The 16978-nt window shown below is 57.2% G+C and overlaps 4 protein-coding genes across 4 annotated transcripts; 2 read left to right on the plus strand and 2 right to left on the minus strand.

Annotated features, from left to right (window-relative positions):
- Positions 1 to 1673: 1673 nt before the first annotated feature.
- Positions 1674 to 6162, plus strand: INS49_008253 (uncharacterized protein; the record flags this gene model as incomplete). The annotated part of the gene is made up of 9 exons (XM_043168998.1): positions 1674 to 2055; positions 2209 to 2304; positions 2381 to 2756; positions 2829 to 3033; positions 3088 to 3211; positions 3266 to 4252; positions 4520 to 5157; positions 5458 to 5473; positions 5606 to 6162. The coding sequence occupies 9 exons, from the start codon at positions 1674 to 1676 to the stop codon at positions 6160 to 6162; spliced, it is 3381 nt and encodes a 1126-aa protein (XP_043026678.1).
- A 1049-nt stretch (positions 6163 to 7211) lies between these two features.
- On the minus strand, positions 7212 to 9403 carry INS49_008254 (uncharacterized protein; the record flags this gene model as incomplete). The annotated part of the gene is made up of 3 exons (XM_043168999.1): positions 7212 to 8756; positions 8823 to 9276; positions 9345 to 9403. 3 exons carry the CDS (start codon positions 9401 to 9403, stop codon positions 7212 to 7214), a joined length of 2058 nt encoding a protein of 685 aa, XP_043026679.1.
- Positions 9404 to 12544: 3141 nt separating this feature from the next.
- INS49_008255 (uncharacterized protein) lies at positions 12545 to 13317 on the plus strand (the record flags this gene model as incomplete). The annotated part of the gene is made up of 2 exons (XM_043169000.1): positions 12545 to 12823; positions 12880 to 13317. The coding sequence occupies 2 exons, from the start codon at positions 12545 to 12547 to the stop codon at positions 13315 to 13317; spliced, it is 717 nt and encodes a 238-aa protein (XP_043026680.1).
- Positions 13318 to 14993: 1676 nt separating this feature from the next.
- On the minus strand, positions 14994 to 16817 carry INS49_008256 (uncharacterized protein; the record flags this gene model as incomplete). The annotated part of the gene is made up of 2 exons (XM_043169001.1): positions 14994 to 16386; positions 16753 to 16817. The coding sequence occupies 2 exons, from the start codon at positions 16815 to 16817 to the stop codon at positions 14994 to 14996; spliced, it is 1458 nt and encodes a 485-aa protein (XP_043026681.1).
- Between the last annotated feature and the right edge of the window lie 161 nt (positions 16818 to 16978).

The raw sequence follows: 16978 nt of genomic DNA on the forward strand, positions 1-16978 counted from the left end.
ATCAAGTCAACGGTCGCCCCACCCAATCTGCACTGATCCTTGCACTGGCACTGCTTTCCAAGGTTGGTCCCTTGGAAATCATGTTCCTTGTGCCTTGGTACCTAGCCAAGTACCGTAGTCCGGGCTGGTCCTGCCTTTTGGCATGCCCTGCTCACTTTTTGTGTCTCCATGCAGGACAAGGACAGGAGAGGAGAGATCGAAACGGAACAGAACAGGACAGGCGAGAGAAGACCTCTTCCCCATGTTCCTAAACCCCTGCCTTACCCCGTCACGCCCGAGTTCATGACCATGTCGATGCTCGACGGTCAAGGGCCCCCCCCTCCATCCCCTCAGCTCGTCCAGGGCTCAACATCCGTCCAGGCTCGAGCTGGAAAGTGCATCTGCGTCTGCGTCTGCGTCTGCGTCCGTCTGCTGCGTCTGTGTCTCCGTCTGTGTCTGTCTGGTGCGTATGCGCCTGCGCCTGCATCTAGACTACACCTGCGGCGCCTGCAGTCTGCATCTGCATCTGCAACTGCAGTGCCCTTGAGCTGCCCAGGTGGGGTTCTGTCCACAGGTCCCCCGTACCCTCCCCGCCGATGTATCTCTGTCCCCAGTCTGGTGGTGGGATACTCGACGGACTGACTGCATAACTACATGTACTTGGGGTGGGTGTTGTCTTGTGCAATGCTGTATGTATATCACTCGCTCGTCCTGTGCCTCTCCTGCCTCTCCTGCCTCTCCTGCCTCTGCAGCCTCTGCCCGTGCTCGTGCCTGTGCCTGCAGCCTGTACGGTACCCTCACACCTCGCCCTCGCCCTCCTCCCTCATTTGGCACAGCTGCAGCTCCAGCTACAGCTCCAGATCCCATCAATCGCACATGAGCATGCAGCAGCCCTCCTGCCCATCCCGTCTCCATTTATCTATCGCTGCCCTGCCTGCCTCGACTGAATCGCCTTGCGCCACACGCTGTCTCGACCCTCGTCCTCGTCCTCATCCACATCCTCACACCCTCCACCCCCATCCCGTTCTTATCCTCGCCCTTCGCCTTTGTTCCCGTCTCCCCTCCTGCGCGCTCCTGCCCTCTCCTTGCCTAGAAAAACAACTTCACCACCGTCCTACGACTGGCCTCCTCTACCACGCGCCATGCCGTCCATATGTGTCTGATATCTTCCTCGCCTTCCAATGAGTCCGCGCAAGAAGCGACGAATCATTCTCCTCTGGATACCAAATGGACCTGCTTCCCTTCTTGATCATCTTGACTTGTTGAAGCACCGGCGAGGAAAGGACGAGTCCAATACCGGCATCGGCCGAATTAATTTGTGTACCAACGAGGCCAGAGGCGGCTAGTGACCAACCGAGCAGGGCTGGGCAAAATCGGCAGACTGTTACTCAAGTCGGCTCGGCCTGTGTGAAGGGATGCCAGAGCTGCATCCGAAGTGACGTTCAGGTCGGCCGCCCACCCAAGACGCTGCGTATGCTGCAGAGCTGGATCGATCGACGATCCTGGTGCCAGCTACGGCGAAGCGAGACAAAATTCGAGGAAGAAAAAAAAAAAAAAGGAAAACGACTGCTGAGACAATAACTGAAACACCTCCGACGAGGCGGACGCATCCTAACTTCACGCCGTCTGCCCATTCCAACAATTGTCTTGGCGTTGCCGTACGGCCACCGGAGCCCCGGCCGTGTCAAGGCCTCATGGCCTCCGAAAACCCCGGGCCCATCCACACAGTCGCCTCCGCGCCCCGGCTGGATCGCGACACCTCCAGCGCCGCCCCTTCCGCCGCCACCACTGCTCCTGGGCCCTCCTGGATCCCAGGTTTTGGGTTTCCAGCTCCTTCTGCTCCATTGCCTGGTCACGCCCGTAGCCACAGCCAGGGTCAGGCTTCAGCTTTCGCCTCCAGTCCTGCCCATGACTCCACCCTGGACCCGACTATCAGGGCCCTTCTTGACCAGCAAGCCGAGATCGAAGCCAAGATCGCCGCTCTGCTGCCCCGAAAGCACGGTCCAGACTTCAAGGTCGAACTTGCCATGCTGCGGCACAAGTTCAAATCCCTGCGCGCTTTCGCCGATGACAACCGTAAGCAAGCTCTTCGTGTTTCTCTGACTCCCAACCCGCATTGGCCTTGAATGTCCTGTCCACACTTGTTACATTGCCAATGTCTTGTCTGTTTCCATTGGCTCTGACCGTACCCCTCTTGGTGCCCCTCCGTCTGATGTTGTAGCATATCAGATATATCCGATAAGATTCCGGTCTTGTTTGAGATCGAGGATGCCAGAGCACTCCAGTACCAGTGCGAGTGTATCGAGACGGCTTGTTTAGAGCAAGGTACGTCCTGGTTTCCCAACCGTTTTCGAGCATATACGGGGCAGTTGCCTCGCTGTGTCCTAACACATGCCAACAGGTCTGGACCTCCACGAGCAGAGGATAAATGAGGATTTGAAAATTTACTTTCGCCATGATGCTCCGGCTGGATACGAGGCATGGCTGGACCGAAATTTATCGTACTATGATCCGATTGCTCGGGGTTGGAGATTGAGGGACAGTCTTCCGTCAAAGTTCCGTGGTTCTCGGTCCTTCAAGTGCTGGGATGAAAGGTGCTTGCACTACATTTACGGTTTTCCGAGCCAAGAGGAGCGAGACCAGCACAGCAGGGACCATCTGGTGTCGTCCAAGCGAGATTCCGGGTTGTCCATCGGCGGCACACCACCAGCGATATCTGACCAGGCGGCCCATCACCGCAACTACAGCCATGAGTACTCAAAAAATTCATCACCCCTGTATTTACCACGGCCCAGTGGCAGCTTGCAGCTCTCAACACCCCCGGTTCCGGCACATCCTCGAGATCCCAGGGACTCATTAAGGTCCTACTCGTTTATATCAGAGCCCACATCGTCCTCGAGAGATCTGCGAGGCTCGGTCGACTCCGAAGTTGACCCTCTTCTCCCACCTCTGAAGCGCAGTCGTGTTGGGCAGTCCAGGCTAGAGTCTATCGAGGAACTCAGGCTGCTACGCGATGTCAAGCCATGCCTTCGATGCAAGATAGCGAGGAAGGAGGTAAGCATCGCTTCCTCACAACGTCCCTGATGTGCACTGTTTCTAATGGTGTAGTGCGACTCAAACGACCCATGCTCCTACTGCCTGAGCCAGGCGGACCAACCCTCTGGCGGCTTCTGGGCTGTCCTCGGTTGTCATAGAGGGCCCCTCAGCGCTTTCGCTGAGACCCTGGTGCCGAGTACGTCATTTTGGACCGACCTTGCAGCTACTGTAACAACTGACGACAGAGTAGTATCTATCTCGCCACGGCAAAGTCAGACTCCGCTTGCCTCACCTCTTGTACCAAGGCGAAACATGAACGAGTACCTCGAGCAAGCATACTTAGTAAATACCGACTTCTTACGACTGGTGAAACACAACCTCGATTTCGATGATGGGTTCTGGTGGTCTGAGGATCTTTCGAAGTTATCCCCATCTAGTAGATCCGTGTCATCGTTCCAGCGAGAGCCAGTCGAGAGACCACCGCCCCTGCTGTCAGTTCTGGCAGCCAGTTGGAACATGAGCGGGACGACATACAATTTCTGGAAGCTTCTCAGGCTGAGCGGATACATGTCATCGGACAGGGAGGTTGAAGCCGTGGCATTTCCGGTGCTATACCGAGTCAAGCTGCTGCTCAGAGAAGTCTTGTTTTACGACTTGCAACAAGCGGAGCCCTCAATACATGCAGAGGCAAACAACTTACAGACACGCTCAGTCTGTGATGACTCTACCAATCATGGCCGATATCGACTGCTGTACAACTGCATGACTGACTTCCTGCAGTCTTTTGAGAACATCACGCAGAGCGGCGTCCACATGAATCCAAGGACCTGGGTTTCTGTCTTTGTATCATTGTGTTTGTTCAGTGTTGTGCGGACCGTTCTTGTGGATATTGCTTCCTCCGGTCCGATACCCAGCCCTCTGTCGAGTTCCACCGCGATCTCAACTGCAACGACTATGACGGGTGTCTACAAGGCATTGGTCAGCGTGTTTGGCGCTGTATCGCCAATGCTACTCGACGACTATAACCTAGCCATGAACGAGGATGATCGCGCGCTTTTCAACATGTTGTACGACATTACGAAAAAGGAATACTGGAATGAGCAAGGTCTGACATCGACGAGAGAATTCTTGCTGCTTCTTGGGGACATTGACAACATTGGCCCCATCGTGAACGGCTTCATCAAGCAGAGAACACCTAGCCATCGACCTGGGCGGCCTGCGACAATGTCTATTCCTGGTACTGGGGAGGGGCCTCGGCGACCCCTGCCCGAAGTCCGCCCTATCAGCGAACACTGGAGCACAAACGGTGGGCTTCCAGGAGGAACTTCCTTTGCTCCTAGGCTCTTTTCTGATCCATCAATGGTATCGCCGCAGTCGACTAGCCCTGCGCGAAGACACAGCGTTGCGGAAAGCCCCTTATTTCGCGGTGAAGGGACGGGGCTCACCTCCCCAATTCCCGCAACTAGGATCAGACCATCATATCAACGACCACCACTTCGCAGAGTCTACTGTGCGAAATGCAATGAGTACCCCGAAGGGTTCCGAGGCGAGCACGAGCTTCGAAGGCACAATGACGCCAAGCATGCTGCTCTTGTGAAGAGATGGGTTTGCTCCGAACCGCAAATTTACAGTCCCGGCTCACCACAGCCGGTGGTACCACTGTCCAAGTGCAAGGCTTGCGTCACCCAGAAACGATATGGTGCCTACTACAACGCGGCCGCTCACTTGCGAAGAGCGCATTTCAACCCTCACAGGGGTGGCAAGGCAAGCGGGGACTGGCCACCAATGACAATTTTGAAAGACTGGATGAAGGAGGTCAGACAGTCGGTGGATGTCAATGATCAAGAGTCAGACAGTGGTGAAGACGATGGCGACTTCAAGCAGCGATCTGAAGCCGTGTCTCCGCGAAGCGGCCGCCGATCTCCAATTCTCGAAGTACCCAGGCTTGCTCCAGCACCTCCTTCTCTGCCTCATGGCGTGCCTCCTCACATTCTTGCTGCGCAACGAGCTCCTCTTCTGGCAGCTCCGTTTCTGGAGATCCCGCCTCTCGCTACTCCGGCAACGATCAATTTCCAGACGAGCCCGATTCAAAGTAACACCACGAATTTTGCCAACATTGCGAGCATCAACAGACCGGATGAGGTACCTGCTTCAAATCGCAACCGATGCCCACACCCACAGTGTGGGCGGGTTTTCAAAGACCTCGCTGCCCATATGTTGACTCACATGGAGGAAAGGCCAGAGAAGTGTCCTATTGAGACATGCGAGTACCATACGAAAGGATTTGCCAGAAAGTATGACAAGAATCGGCATGCCTTGACGCACTACAAGGGAACCATGGTTTGTCCTTTTTGCCCTGGCCCCGGAACGGCGTACGAGAAATCTTTCAACCGCGCCGATGTCTTCAAGCGACATTTAACCGCCGTCCACAATGTTGAACAGACGCCACCGAATAGTCGTAAGCAACTAGCCTTCAGCAGCTCCTCATCTGCGGCGTCGTCTAGAGATGGCGGTGCAGCTCTGTCTCGTGGGACTACCAGTGCAGGTGCAACTGCCAAATGCTCCATCTGTCACACCCAGTTTTTCACAGCTCAAGATTTCTACGAACACCTGGACGATTGTGTCCTCAATGTCATCGTTCCGTCCACGACTCCACGATCCGCGACATCAACCAACTGCCCTACCAGTGGTGCTATGAGCAATACGAGTAGTGCTGTTCCAAGCAGCGCCGCGACCAGTGCTGCTACCAGTGTTGGCCAGGATTCCGCTCTTCTTCGGACGCCAACGACGGCGGGCTCAGCACAGGAGCAGGATCTAGATTTTCAATACCATCTCCGCCGCGGGGCCGAGTCAGGGGCGACATCAGATGACAACAAAGACAAAGGAGCGCGCGGATCTGACATCGACGCAGCGGCGGCTTCTCCCCAGGCACTACCCGCACAATACCAGGCCTCCACTCCTACTGAACCAGCCGAACAAAAGGATGAGCACGTTGAGAAGATCGAGTCAGATGCGCCTCAGTCGTCACGGCGGTCGACTTCTCAGTCAGAAAAGCTTGATGAGATGGGTCCCACCACAGAGGATCGCCCTCGCGTGCTGGCGGTCGAGGTCAAGCTTGGCTCACCGTTCTCACCGGATCAAGCTTGACACAGAACCATGACCTGGACGCCGGAAATACGTCCATATAATGATGCCACACGTGGCTTACCATTTCTATTCTATCGTCTTCCCTTGACAAGTCTTTGAGCGCTTGGCTATATAGGTTATTATTATTATCATTATTATTACTATCGTCATCATTACTCTGCACGGGACGGATATTTAGGGAATAAGTTGACTCTTCCTTTACACGTCTCCTGGCGTCAGATTAATACTGTCTGTCGTTCCCTCTCGTAGATCTCACTTAGGCAAGGCATGGACTGAAATGATACCGCGGCTGATGATAATCTGGGAGGTTTAGATAGAAATGCGACATGAAATGACCATCTATGAACTGAAGTACCCCGGGCCCCCACCCCCAGTCTATGCGAGCAGAATACCGTTGTGATGAGCTTCCACGCGGGCACCGAGACGGAGTGATGATGCGGACGACGTAGGCACCAGGCGATCACTCCCCGTCCGCGTCTCGACGATGCCTGCTCAATGGCTTGTGATATGTCTTCACGGTTATCTTCGGTGGGTCTGTTATTCACCTCTGGGCTGTTGTGTTGACTGCTGTAGTACCAGGGACGAGAAAGAGAACGCTTTCCAGACACACGGTTTGACGAGTCGGTGAGTACCAAGCGATTCTTCAGTGTGTGTCTCGAATCAGGGACCCAACGTACCCCCATGTCGTGTGTTCAGTCTACTTGTTCCAGTCTAGGAAGAATCAGTGAAATGCATGTAGGCCCACTGTCTCTCCTTAATCTACTTCGGCAGTACATGTGGAAAGCAGGACACTCGCACGATCGAATTCGATCATTTGCTAGTCCCCAGACTACGAGAGGCGCCTTCCTGCGCAATTCTTCCACTTATACTCATCCCAACAATACCCTTGAAGTCACGTCCTGGATCTCGGCGTGGAGCGAGGTGGGAGAGAGACTCCATCAGTTGGGCGTCACTACGAAGGCTGTTCAGATCTCGCATGTTCTATTCTTTTTGTGGCAGTCCTTTCTATCATATGTACAAGCCAAGGAGCCATTGGCAATAGACAATCACTAGAATGACCAACCATCATCATGCGCATCAACCTTGGTGTTCCCGAAGCGGTACGGAAGCTCCCTTCTGTCGCGCAGCTGGTAGGTCTCATTCTTACCAGCAAAGCGGGCCAGCCCCGTCTGCCCGACGTGCACCATGTCATACTCGGTCCCGTCCTTCAGCTTGTAGCCCTGGCCAGAGACCTGGAGTGCCGCGTCGCGGGCGGCCTTGAGGCTGGGCAGGACGCCCGGGGCGGTGTAGGAGCTGCCGACGACGGCCAGAGTCCCACGAAAGGCGTCGTAGAGCTCGGTGTGGGCCTGGGCCATGCGCTCCCGGTGGCCGACCAGGTGCTGGGGTATGCAGTCGCGGCAGACTTTGGTCGAGGTAAAGACGGGCTGCGTGGGTGGGATGCCCAGCTGACGGTGAACGGTGTCCATGGCCATCGCCGTGGCCTCCTTGGCATCGGGCCACGAGTCGGCGTCCAGGTAGTCCCAATAGTGCCCGCCGAGCATGACGGTAAGTTTTGTGCCCGGTGCAGACTCGCGCTCGGGGACGTTGGCCACCGCATCACGATCTGAGTCGAAGATGACGCCAAGCGCCGCGTGTGGGTTGTTTTCCGCGGGCACAGACTGGGGGATGAGGTACCCGAAACCAGGGTGGTCGGCATTCAGGTTGAGATCAGGGTACCACAGGTTGACAATCTGGATCGTAACAGCCGTGCTGTGGGTTTTCAAGGTTGGGAGAGAATCGCCTGTGAGCTTGGCAAGGCTGCCGCTGTACAGGCTCGATATCACCTTGTCGTACTTCGCTTCACCAAAAGCAGTGCCCCCGACTTGTTCGGGTGCAGAGATGACTGCCTTTCCCTGCTCGTACCTGATCGAGGTAACGGGGGTGCCCGTCTTGATGGTCACATTGGGATTGTTCCTTAAGGACTTGGCCAGTGCATCTGTCAAGGTGCTGAAGCCGTTACGGAAGCATATGTATCCAACCTTGGGGTTGAAAAAGTTGGCCAGCAGCAACGCCGATTCATTTCTCACGGCGATATCTCGGCCCGAGTACAAATCGTGATCTTTTACCGCAATCAGAGGGGTTGCACCGTGCTTTTCTTGTATGAGCGCTTGCTGGAAAGTACCCTCCCGCATGCTCAGCTTCCAGACATCACCGCCCCAGATGCCGTGGATCAAGGCCGACTGGAGGTTATCGACGACGTCTGGGCGGCCAAGAAGACCTTCGAAATATTCGCCCATGGACACGTCTTTCAGATCCGCGATGGCGTGTGACCTATTCCTATGGCCCTCTGCCAATGCTCGCTGTGCTGCCTGTGCATTTCGCGTGTTTGTAGTAAGGACTGCAGACACTGCCGACCTGACAAGTCCGGTGAAAATAGGCTCAGTCATTATCTTGTGTGCGAGACTCGTAAACCATTTCAGCCTCCCAAAGAAATCCTTTGGGAGGTTTCCTGGGATGGCGACCAGATGGTCCGGATAGAAGACATAGCGGGTTTTCAGCACTGGGTCGTCCTTGCAGAGAGCAACCGACTCGTCTACCAGTTTAAGTTCTGCAATCTGACAGGCAAGTCAGTATGAGCATGGGACATGGGCTGTTGAAGCAGGGCCGCAGAGCTGCCATACCAGGTCGTACAGCACGAAATCCTCGTACCGTGTGAGCGTGGTCTGGGGCGAGACGACGCGGGCGCCACGCTCGAAGCTGATGGTCTCGTCAGTGCCCGCAAGGGTGGTGACTTCGACCTGCTCTGTGTCTATCCATCCTCCCACTCGGGCCTGGGACTCGTAGATTGTGATCTTGGCGTCCGGGTGGAAACGCGTCAAGTAGTAGGCGGTGGTGAGACCGGTCAGGCCACCGCCGAGGACGGCGATGTCGCTGGGAAGGTCGGGGTTCGATGCAGTTGCGTAGCTCCTGCGGGAGCGAGAGGTTGAAGCACCATTGGCGGCGAGCCAGCGGGATTGTGTCGGGAGGGAAGGGCTGACGATGGTGAGGGCTGGTGTAGAGCTCGAGAAGGTGCGGCTGATATGGCGGGGGGGGTGGCTGCCGGTCTGGCGAGGAGTGCTGTAGGCCCGGGCGGCCCTGCAGCTCGTGCGGGCGCAGTTAGCCCTCAACAGGGCTCTCGGAGCGTTGTTGGAGACATGAGGCACCATATCGTGGGATACTGGGTCTCGTGGCAGTGAGAGTGGCCCAGATTCGGGAGCTTCATGTTGGTGGGATCCGAGGCGGCGTCATCGAAGCTCGTCCTGCGAAGCTGCCCCAGATCCTTGACAGGCAGGGATTATCAGCCCACGCCTTCCGGTGCTGCGGTACCTAGGTACCTGGGTTTGGCCTTAGCACCTGAGGAGCCCACGTCCTCTGGGCGCTTTGCAGTCTGTGCTGCAATAGCCACCTCACCTGGGGCACGCTGGGCTGGCTAATCGGAGCTGTGCCGTCCACAACGCCCAGGGTCCAGAACCGTCTTCATCACGCTCGTCCGAGTTTCTTTGTTGTTGCGGACGGGTTTGCATGGCCACGGCTGGATAGGGCCTTGGATCGACTGCGGTACCTACAAGGAGGGATCCGCGCTACGGATGTCACCAGCAAACCACGACAAACGGGACGAGAGATGCTCAGCTGTGCAACGCAATCACCAACAAGACCTGCACAAATAGCAGATTGTAAGATGCAAGATATCAGATGCAAGGTGCCTCGACCCTCCTTATCTGAGATCCAGCCGAGAGTACGAGGCGCCCCTACAAGTAGGCTCGAGGTCCCTAGGCCCGAGGTCCCTGGGCTCGAGGTCCCCAGGCTCGAGGTAGTCGATCTACTTGGCGCTCCTTAACCCGGCATGCTGGGTCAGACCCTCTCGCGTCTACTTGGTATAGACACCTTCCTGCCCGGATCGCGGCCCGCGAGCCTATTACGGACCTGACTATTTGGCTGACACACTTGTGAGGCTGAAGCAGGCAGTCAGTCTACTTCTCATGGCTGGACGAGGCCTCGGAGCTCTACGCCGACAACTTCCCCGGACAACCCACGGGGTTGTCGGTGTGCCTCCCGCACCTGCATGATCCCAATGTTTGCCGGGCTTGGTGTTGTTGGCCAGCTCGGTTTTTGACAGCCTGCAACTCACCATCGCCGAAATTGACCGCTTTGGAAATGCGGGATGGCAGTTCCACTTTTCTGGTCTACATGGGGGGACCTTGGAACGACGGGCTCGTGATCGGCCCCGCGGCAGACTTGGCTCTCCTGTTCACCGTCCATGTACACCTTGTACCTCACTAGCGTGGGGGTACAGTTCGCCCTGTCAGCCGTCAGCCTGCTCTCCCGCCAGAGTCCATGATGAGTCCCCAGGGTGGGTTCCTCCTCGCTCTGCCAGATTCGACGCCTCAGCAAGTACGTACTTGCCCAGCAATGCGTTTGCCTGTGACAGCCACCCCGCCGCCCCAATATTCGGAAATCGCTGTGCACACAGCAGTGAAGGCCTGTTTCTACTCACTTCCATCCAACGAGCGTTGCAACCCTCGTTCCTCGGATCTCGACTTGGCGACGTGCAGAGGCCGGCTGACCACGTCCGCGAGCCGGCCCCGCATCCCGGAACCTAAGCCGACCCGGCTCAATGCCGTCAACCCTGCAGGCAAGTCGGGACTCAGTCAACCCTTCTATTACCAAGTACGACGTTGACAACTCTCTCCGAGATCCCCTCCGAGGTTCTTGACGGCCGACCGAGGTACGCCTGCTCAGGGGGTAGCCAAGGGGCGGCGACTGCTGCCTTTGTGGCGAGCCGTCTTCCCCCCCCGCAGCCCTGTTGGCAGCTTTCGCGGTACAACATGTGGCCATGGAAGGATGAGCGGCAGTGTTTCCAAACCTTCCAGAAAAACTCCGTCGGCAGCACGCTAATTCAAAAGTGGTACCCACTCAGGGCATCGTGATTCTCCCTTGTTCGTTTCGCTGTCGCCGAGAGTCGGGCCCCTCTCGAGCGTGGGAGTCTCTGCGATGGCCCCCAAATTTCAGCCTGAAAATGAGACAGAGCCTGGACGGACAGACCCCCACGCGACAGGGTTCCTGTCCCAATTCCCGTAACTCTGGTTCCAGGAGAGATTTTCAACCAGTCTGTCGCTCTTCAGTTCTTACGTACTCAGCAGGTTACGTCCCAGACGGCTCAAGTCCACGAGCAGGGTCGCATGCAGGGATCGAAGTGATCTGGAATGTCGGACAACCACTCGTTGCTTGGCCAGAGGCGGACGCGGACGGGCCAACTTGGTGGTGGTCGCAAGGGGAGGCAGAGACGCACTACGTAGCACCGAGTCTAAAAAGAGAGGATGGGAACGTGGGATTTGGCGCATTCCCCACAGTCTGCAAAGCCATCCCACGCTTCTCCAGACCCAAGATTGCGTCAGGACCTCCATGTCGAGACCTGTCCTGGCTTTGTACCTCCGAGTACCCGCGCCAAACATTCCCCTCCACGGAGTCTTGATTGGCGTGGACAGCGGCACACACGACCGGCTGACAAGATGTGACACAGGCGGACAAAGAGAGACAGACTCCCGCTCAACCCGCTCAACGTCCGCGCCCCAATGATTGCTTTCCTGTCGGATGGAAGCCTGCAGAATGACCGCCATCCTGGGCACCGCTGGCCTTGCGTGCGGTAAGCAAGCCTGGACGAATCATTCCGTGCCAGTTTGAAAAATCCGGGGGATCCTCTCAGGCACGCATGCACGCTGGCACGGCCTAGGCACAGCACACCAGGGAGGACTGGAACTCCTAGCGGCTTGCCCTGCCCGGTACATGCCTCAGCCCCGTCGATACCTACGGGCGACATCCCCCCGGTCCCCGACCCTAGTAAGTTACGCCCCAAACTTGCCCAGGAACAGGCTGGGGTTCCTACCTCATCGATGGCCTGCTGACGGCAGCGGCGGACTGGGAACGAGACTGGGACGGCTCGTCTCAATCTGAGGGCCGTCACTATTAGCACTTATATAACTGCCCCGGACGACCCAGCGGCCCCTTCCATAGCAGCCCCCTTGGCCCTTCCTCACAAAACCTAGTCTTGACTTTTCGATATCCTCTCCCAGAAGAATCTACACACCGCTCGCATTACCTCAAAATTGACATTACTCCTGTGAATCACCTCGTCCACCCATCCATTGTAGATTGACTACACATCGCCCTGGGAGGAGGTGCAAGAGACATTTGGTTGCCCTGCTGCGACACCCTCACCCCAGCAGTCGTTTTTACCTATCAATTTCACCTGTCAAGTTCACCTATCGAATTCACCAGTCTGCCGACGCGAAATACTTGAGACCACGTTGAACAGGCAACCATTCACGAAACACATAGTCCAGTATTACCACAGACTCCATTCACTATGCTCTCCTACGATTCTCCTATATCCGTCAACGGGCCATCCCCAGTCTCGCCAACCAACATGTCCCCAAACCGTCCGGTCATATCATCCTCAAAGCCTGTGCGGCACCCCAAACAAGCGGACATAGTCAAGCCCACCAGCACCATGGCCACAAACACTCGCGATCAGACCAAACATCACCACATATGGCTCGTCACGGGCCCTGCAGGCTGTGGGAAGAGCACTGTCGCGAAGCACATTGCGGATTCCCTGGGCATGTCCTACATAGAAGGCGATGATGTAAGCCTCTGATCACACCAGCCTTTGACATTAATGTCCTCCTAACAAGACTTCAGTTCCACCCACCAGCAAATATCGAGAAGATGAGCAATGGCATCCCACTTACCGACGCCGACCGTTGGGACTGGCTCACGCGCCTGCGGGATGAGGCCCTGACGGAGATTCAGATGGGCAGCAGTGGTGTCGTCGTCACCTGTTCAGCACTCAAGCGGAAATACCGAGACGTCATTCGCGTGGCCCCATACTTCTACCCCGGCGCCCAGCTCCACTTCATCTACCTGCATGCACCCGAGGAAGTGCTCCTGCAGAGGGTAGCAGCCCGCAAGGGTCACTACATGGGCGCCACGATGGTCCGCAGCCAGTTTCAGATTCTGGAGCCGCCAACAAAGGAGGAGAAGGATGTCATCAGCGTCGACGTCAGCCGGTCGATGGAGGAGGTCATGCGCGATGCTCTTGACCAGGCCGTGAGGAAGTTGGCCGAGGATGCAGCATGAGTCCTCTCCTCTGCACTTGGTGCAAGCCAGCACGTCATTCTACGCAACGTCTCGGACGCGAGGTTCGGGCATGCATATGCTTTCGGCGGAAACAATCGGCGCACTATTTTGGAAGGTTAGGCCAGGAGGCCGGCAGGCAAAAGCCAAGGAGTTGTCAGGTCTTTGACGTGGGAATCGCATTTACACAGCCCCGGCTGCAGAGCCGTGGCGCTTCGGTACAAGACATTAGCGTTCATGGCACATCTTGCGGGCTATACCGCACTTTGCATCCTGCCATTGGAAAGGGAACCTTGGGCCATTTTGTGAGATCAAACTGTTGTAGTGACGGGCCCAATGGGTAAAGGAACAGCGAGAAGAATAGGCTCAGTCAGCATCAAGCGCAAGCAGTATACTATTAGCTAGCTCACTCGCAATCTGCAGTCTTGAAGAAAGAAACAAAGCCTTTTTATGCAAAGGCTTTATAACGAAGAACGACGGCGTGTCTTGTTCATCCCACCCGCGCAGCCCGGTTTCAGTGACAGCCCGGACCGGTGCCCCGGGTGTCCAGGGTTTCCCATTTGTTCCCGCAACACGTGAGGGTTGTCTCGATACGACCTCCAAGGTTTTGAGGTATTAACACAGCCCAAATAAGAAATGCAGGTAATACTGAGTATGCCGCCTCCCCCTCCTGAACACAAGAGGACCAACACAGGGGAGAGAGCCAATTAGGGCCCTCTCCTGGAGATTCGAAGGAGTTGGGTCCTACTAGTTGCTTCCATGCGTCACGCCGCCCTCTCTGTGAGCCATCTGCGTCAAATCCGCGTGCAACCCGTCCTGGCCGCAATGCGTAGACCGGGTACTGCCCAAATACTCGCGTTGACTTCAGAAATACCTCACATCCACCCTTCCCCCTCCCTCCTCCCTCCTCCCTCCTCCCTAACCCCAGGGCCAGACCAACAGACAAAGGTGAGATGCAGTCATGCGGGCTTTGTTTCTCTGTCCTGCCAGCCTCGGATATCATTCGACCACGTGTAGCCCTGGCGCCAGTAATCCGCTGGCCGCAGTCCTGCGACGCCCGGCCCCCTTCTGTCTGGCGGCCCATGCCAAGTCACCAGGGGACGTGACACCAGTAGAGGGCACCTCCTGCACACCCTCACGGTACTGACCGGTGTGTCTGTTCATTTGCCCTAGCGACGGCCATCGATAATAGCCTGAAGTGTGCAGGGAGGGAGTAACAAGAAATAGGCTCTTACATTTAGGACGGGGGACGGCCCGCCTCGTTTTGTTTCTTTGGGTCCTTTGGTCTCGTCGTTTCTCACAACCGGAGAAATGGAGGAGACGGAATGACTGATGTGCAAGCGGCTCAGCCTGACACCCTTCTTCTTCACCAGGTAACATTGATACTGGTACGGGCACAGGATCGTCGTGCCTGGATTGTTCGGTGCCCTCGGGGCATAGCCGGGCGAGGGTGCGCGGGAGCTACGTTACGGCGGGTACTATACCCGGCATGACGAGGGAGCAGGCCGGGCGAGAGGCCGCATATGTGAGAGCTCACAATTTGGGGGTGGGGGAAAGGGAATGCAGCGAGTGCTGAGCATCCCGAGGATGTTGGGACGGCAAGTGTTCCGAGATCAAGCAGCTCTTCTCCGGCTTTTGGGGGATTATGGTTGTCTTATTCTTTGGTAACGGCGCCATAACTACCGCAGATGCATAACCATGACATCTGGTTCCTCCACCAAACTCCTCACTACGCCGGCAGCCCTCGCCATGGTCGCCCCGTCCACGACCCTGTGGTCCGCGGACCAGCTGAAGTTGCACACCTTCTTGACGCCCCTGACCGCCCACGAGCCGAAGGCCTCGTCGCGGGCCACGTCGGGCACGTCGCGCATGCGCCCGACGCCCAGGATGGCGACCTGCCCGTCCACGATGACGGGGCTGCAGTAGGTGCCGCCGATGCTGCCGATGTTGCTGACCGTTATGGTGCCCCCGGACATGTCCTGGGGCGAGAGCCTCCCCGCGGTCGCGAGCGCCTGCAGCCGCAGCAGCTCGGCCGCAATGGTGAGGATGCTGTGCGCGGCGACGTCCTTGATCACTGGCACGAGGAGGCCCTGCGGCGTGTCCATCGCCACGCCGATGTTGTGCTGCGACCTGTAGACCAGGGCCGGCTTCTCCCCAGCCGACGAGGAGGACGAGGACGAGGGGGCGTCGACCCGCGCGTTGAGGATGGGGTACTGCTGCAGGGCTATTGACACGGCCTTGATGATGAAGGGGAGGTAGGACAGCTTCGTGACGCCGTGGTTGCTGGGGATTACAGGCGCTGGGGACGAGGGCGAGGAGGAGAGGACCGTGTTCAGCCGGCCGCGCAGGGCCGACAGGTCGGTAAAGTCGATCTCGTCGGCGTAGAGGAAGTGCGGGATGCTCAGCGACCGGGTCATGGTCTTGAACATCTGCTCCTGGGTCTTGGTCAGGGGTTGGCGGTCCTCTGTCTGCACGCCGGGTGCTGAAGAAGACGGGGCTGGCGTCGCTGCACCGGGCCCGGGCCGGGCAGGCTGCGCGGCGCCATTATCTCGCGCCTCGATGAACCTGTAGATGTCCTCCTTGAGCACCCGGCCGTCCTTGCCCGTCCCGTCCACATCCAGTATATCCACGTTTCGCTCTTTAGAAAGATGACGGACCGCCGGCGTCGCCAGGGCGGCGTGCGTCCCCTTAGGCTTAGGGGCAACAGTCTCCACTGCCCCGTTGTTGGACGGGCCGGGAGCCGGCTTTTGTGGAGACACCGGTTCCGTTGTGCTCTGCTGCGACGCCGGTGGTGTCTTCTCCTTTGTCTCACCGCCGGAAGGCGTCAACTTGTCCAATGTCTCTTGGCTGACGTCGCCCAGGATGTCGATGTCCACAAAGGGCTTGCCGACCTTGGCCATGTCACCCGCGTCATAGTAGAGTTTCTTGACGACGCCCGAGAAGCGCGAGGTGATCTCGACCGAGGCCTTGTCGCTTTGAACCTCGCACAGGGGCGAGAACTCCTCGACGCGGGCTTCGGGCTCGACGAACCATTGTATGATCTCGCATTCGACAATTCCTGTTGGGACAAGGCTGGTGAGAATTCAGGGTGTGACGAGTACATTGAGGGGGTGTCTTACCTTCGCCGATATCAGCTAGCAACACTGGCTTCACAACCTGCCGTCTTGGTGTAGAGTGGAGGCATCTCGTCGGTCGGAATGAAGCGGTGTGTCTTGGTTCGGAGTGTGACCTCGTGGAGAATGGGGATGGGGTTGTCGCAGCTGCTGTGGTGGATACTCGACTTATACGCTGGGCCAGCTGCCACTGAAGCCGCAGCGCGCGAGGGGAGCATCGCATGAGCATTGTGTCTACAGTAGAAGGGCGAAGGGGTGATGAAGAAGAAAACTACATCCCTCGGGTCAATTGAACGGTCATCTCGTGCAAATCCCCCAATATTACCATGTTTTGGCCTGCTGTCTTGTGCCGTGGCTGTCGCGGTCTGAGCCGTTCTCCGTCGACTCCATGGGCAAACAAAGCCGAGTCCAGCCACGCCATGCCCAGGTGACGTTCACTCCGCTTGTAGCCGCTGCTTTCCCCACCCCCGGGTCGTGGGGTCCCCTGTGTTCGATCCCCAATTTACCAAGCCTGTCCTCCAGAAACCTGGGGCCGCCGGCCGGCCGCCCTG

This window comes from Diaporthe citri (genome assembly GCF_014595645.1).
Source record: "Diaporthe citri strain NFHF-8-4 chromosome Unknown scaffold_3, whole genome shotgun sequence".
NCBI lineage: Eukaryota > Fungi > Ascomycota > Sordariomycetes > Diaporthales > Diaporthaceae > Diaporthe > Diaporthe citri.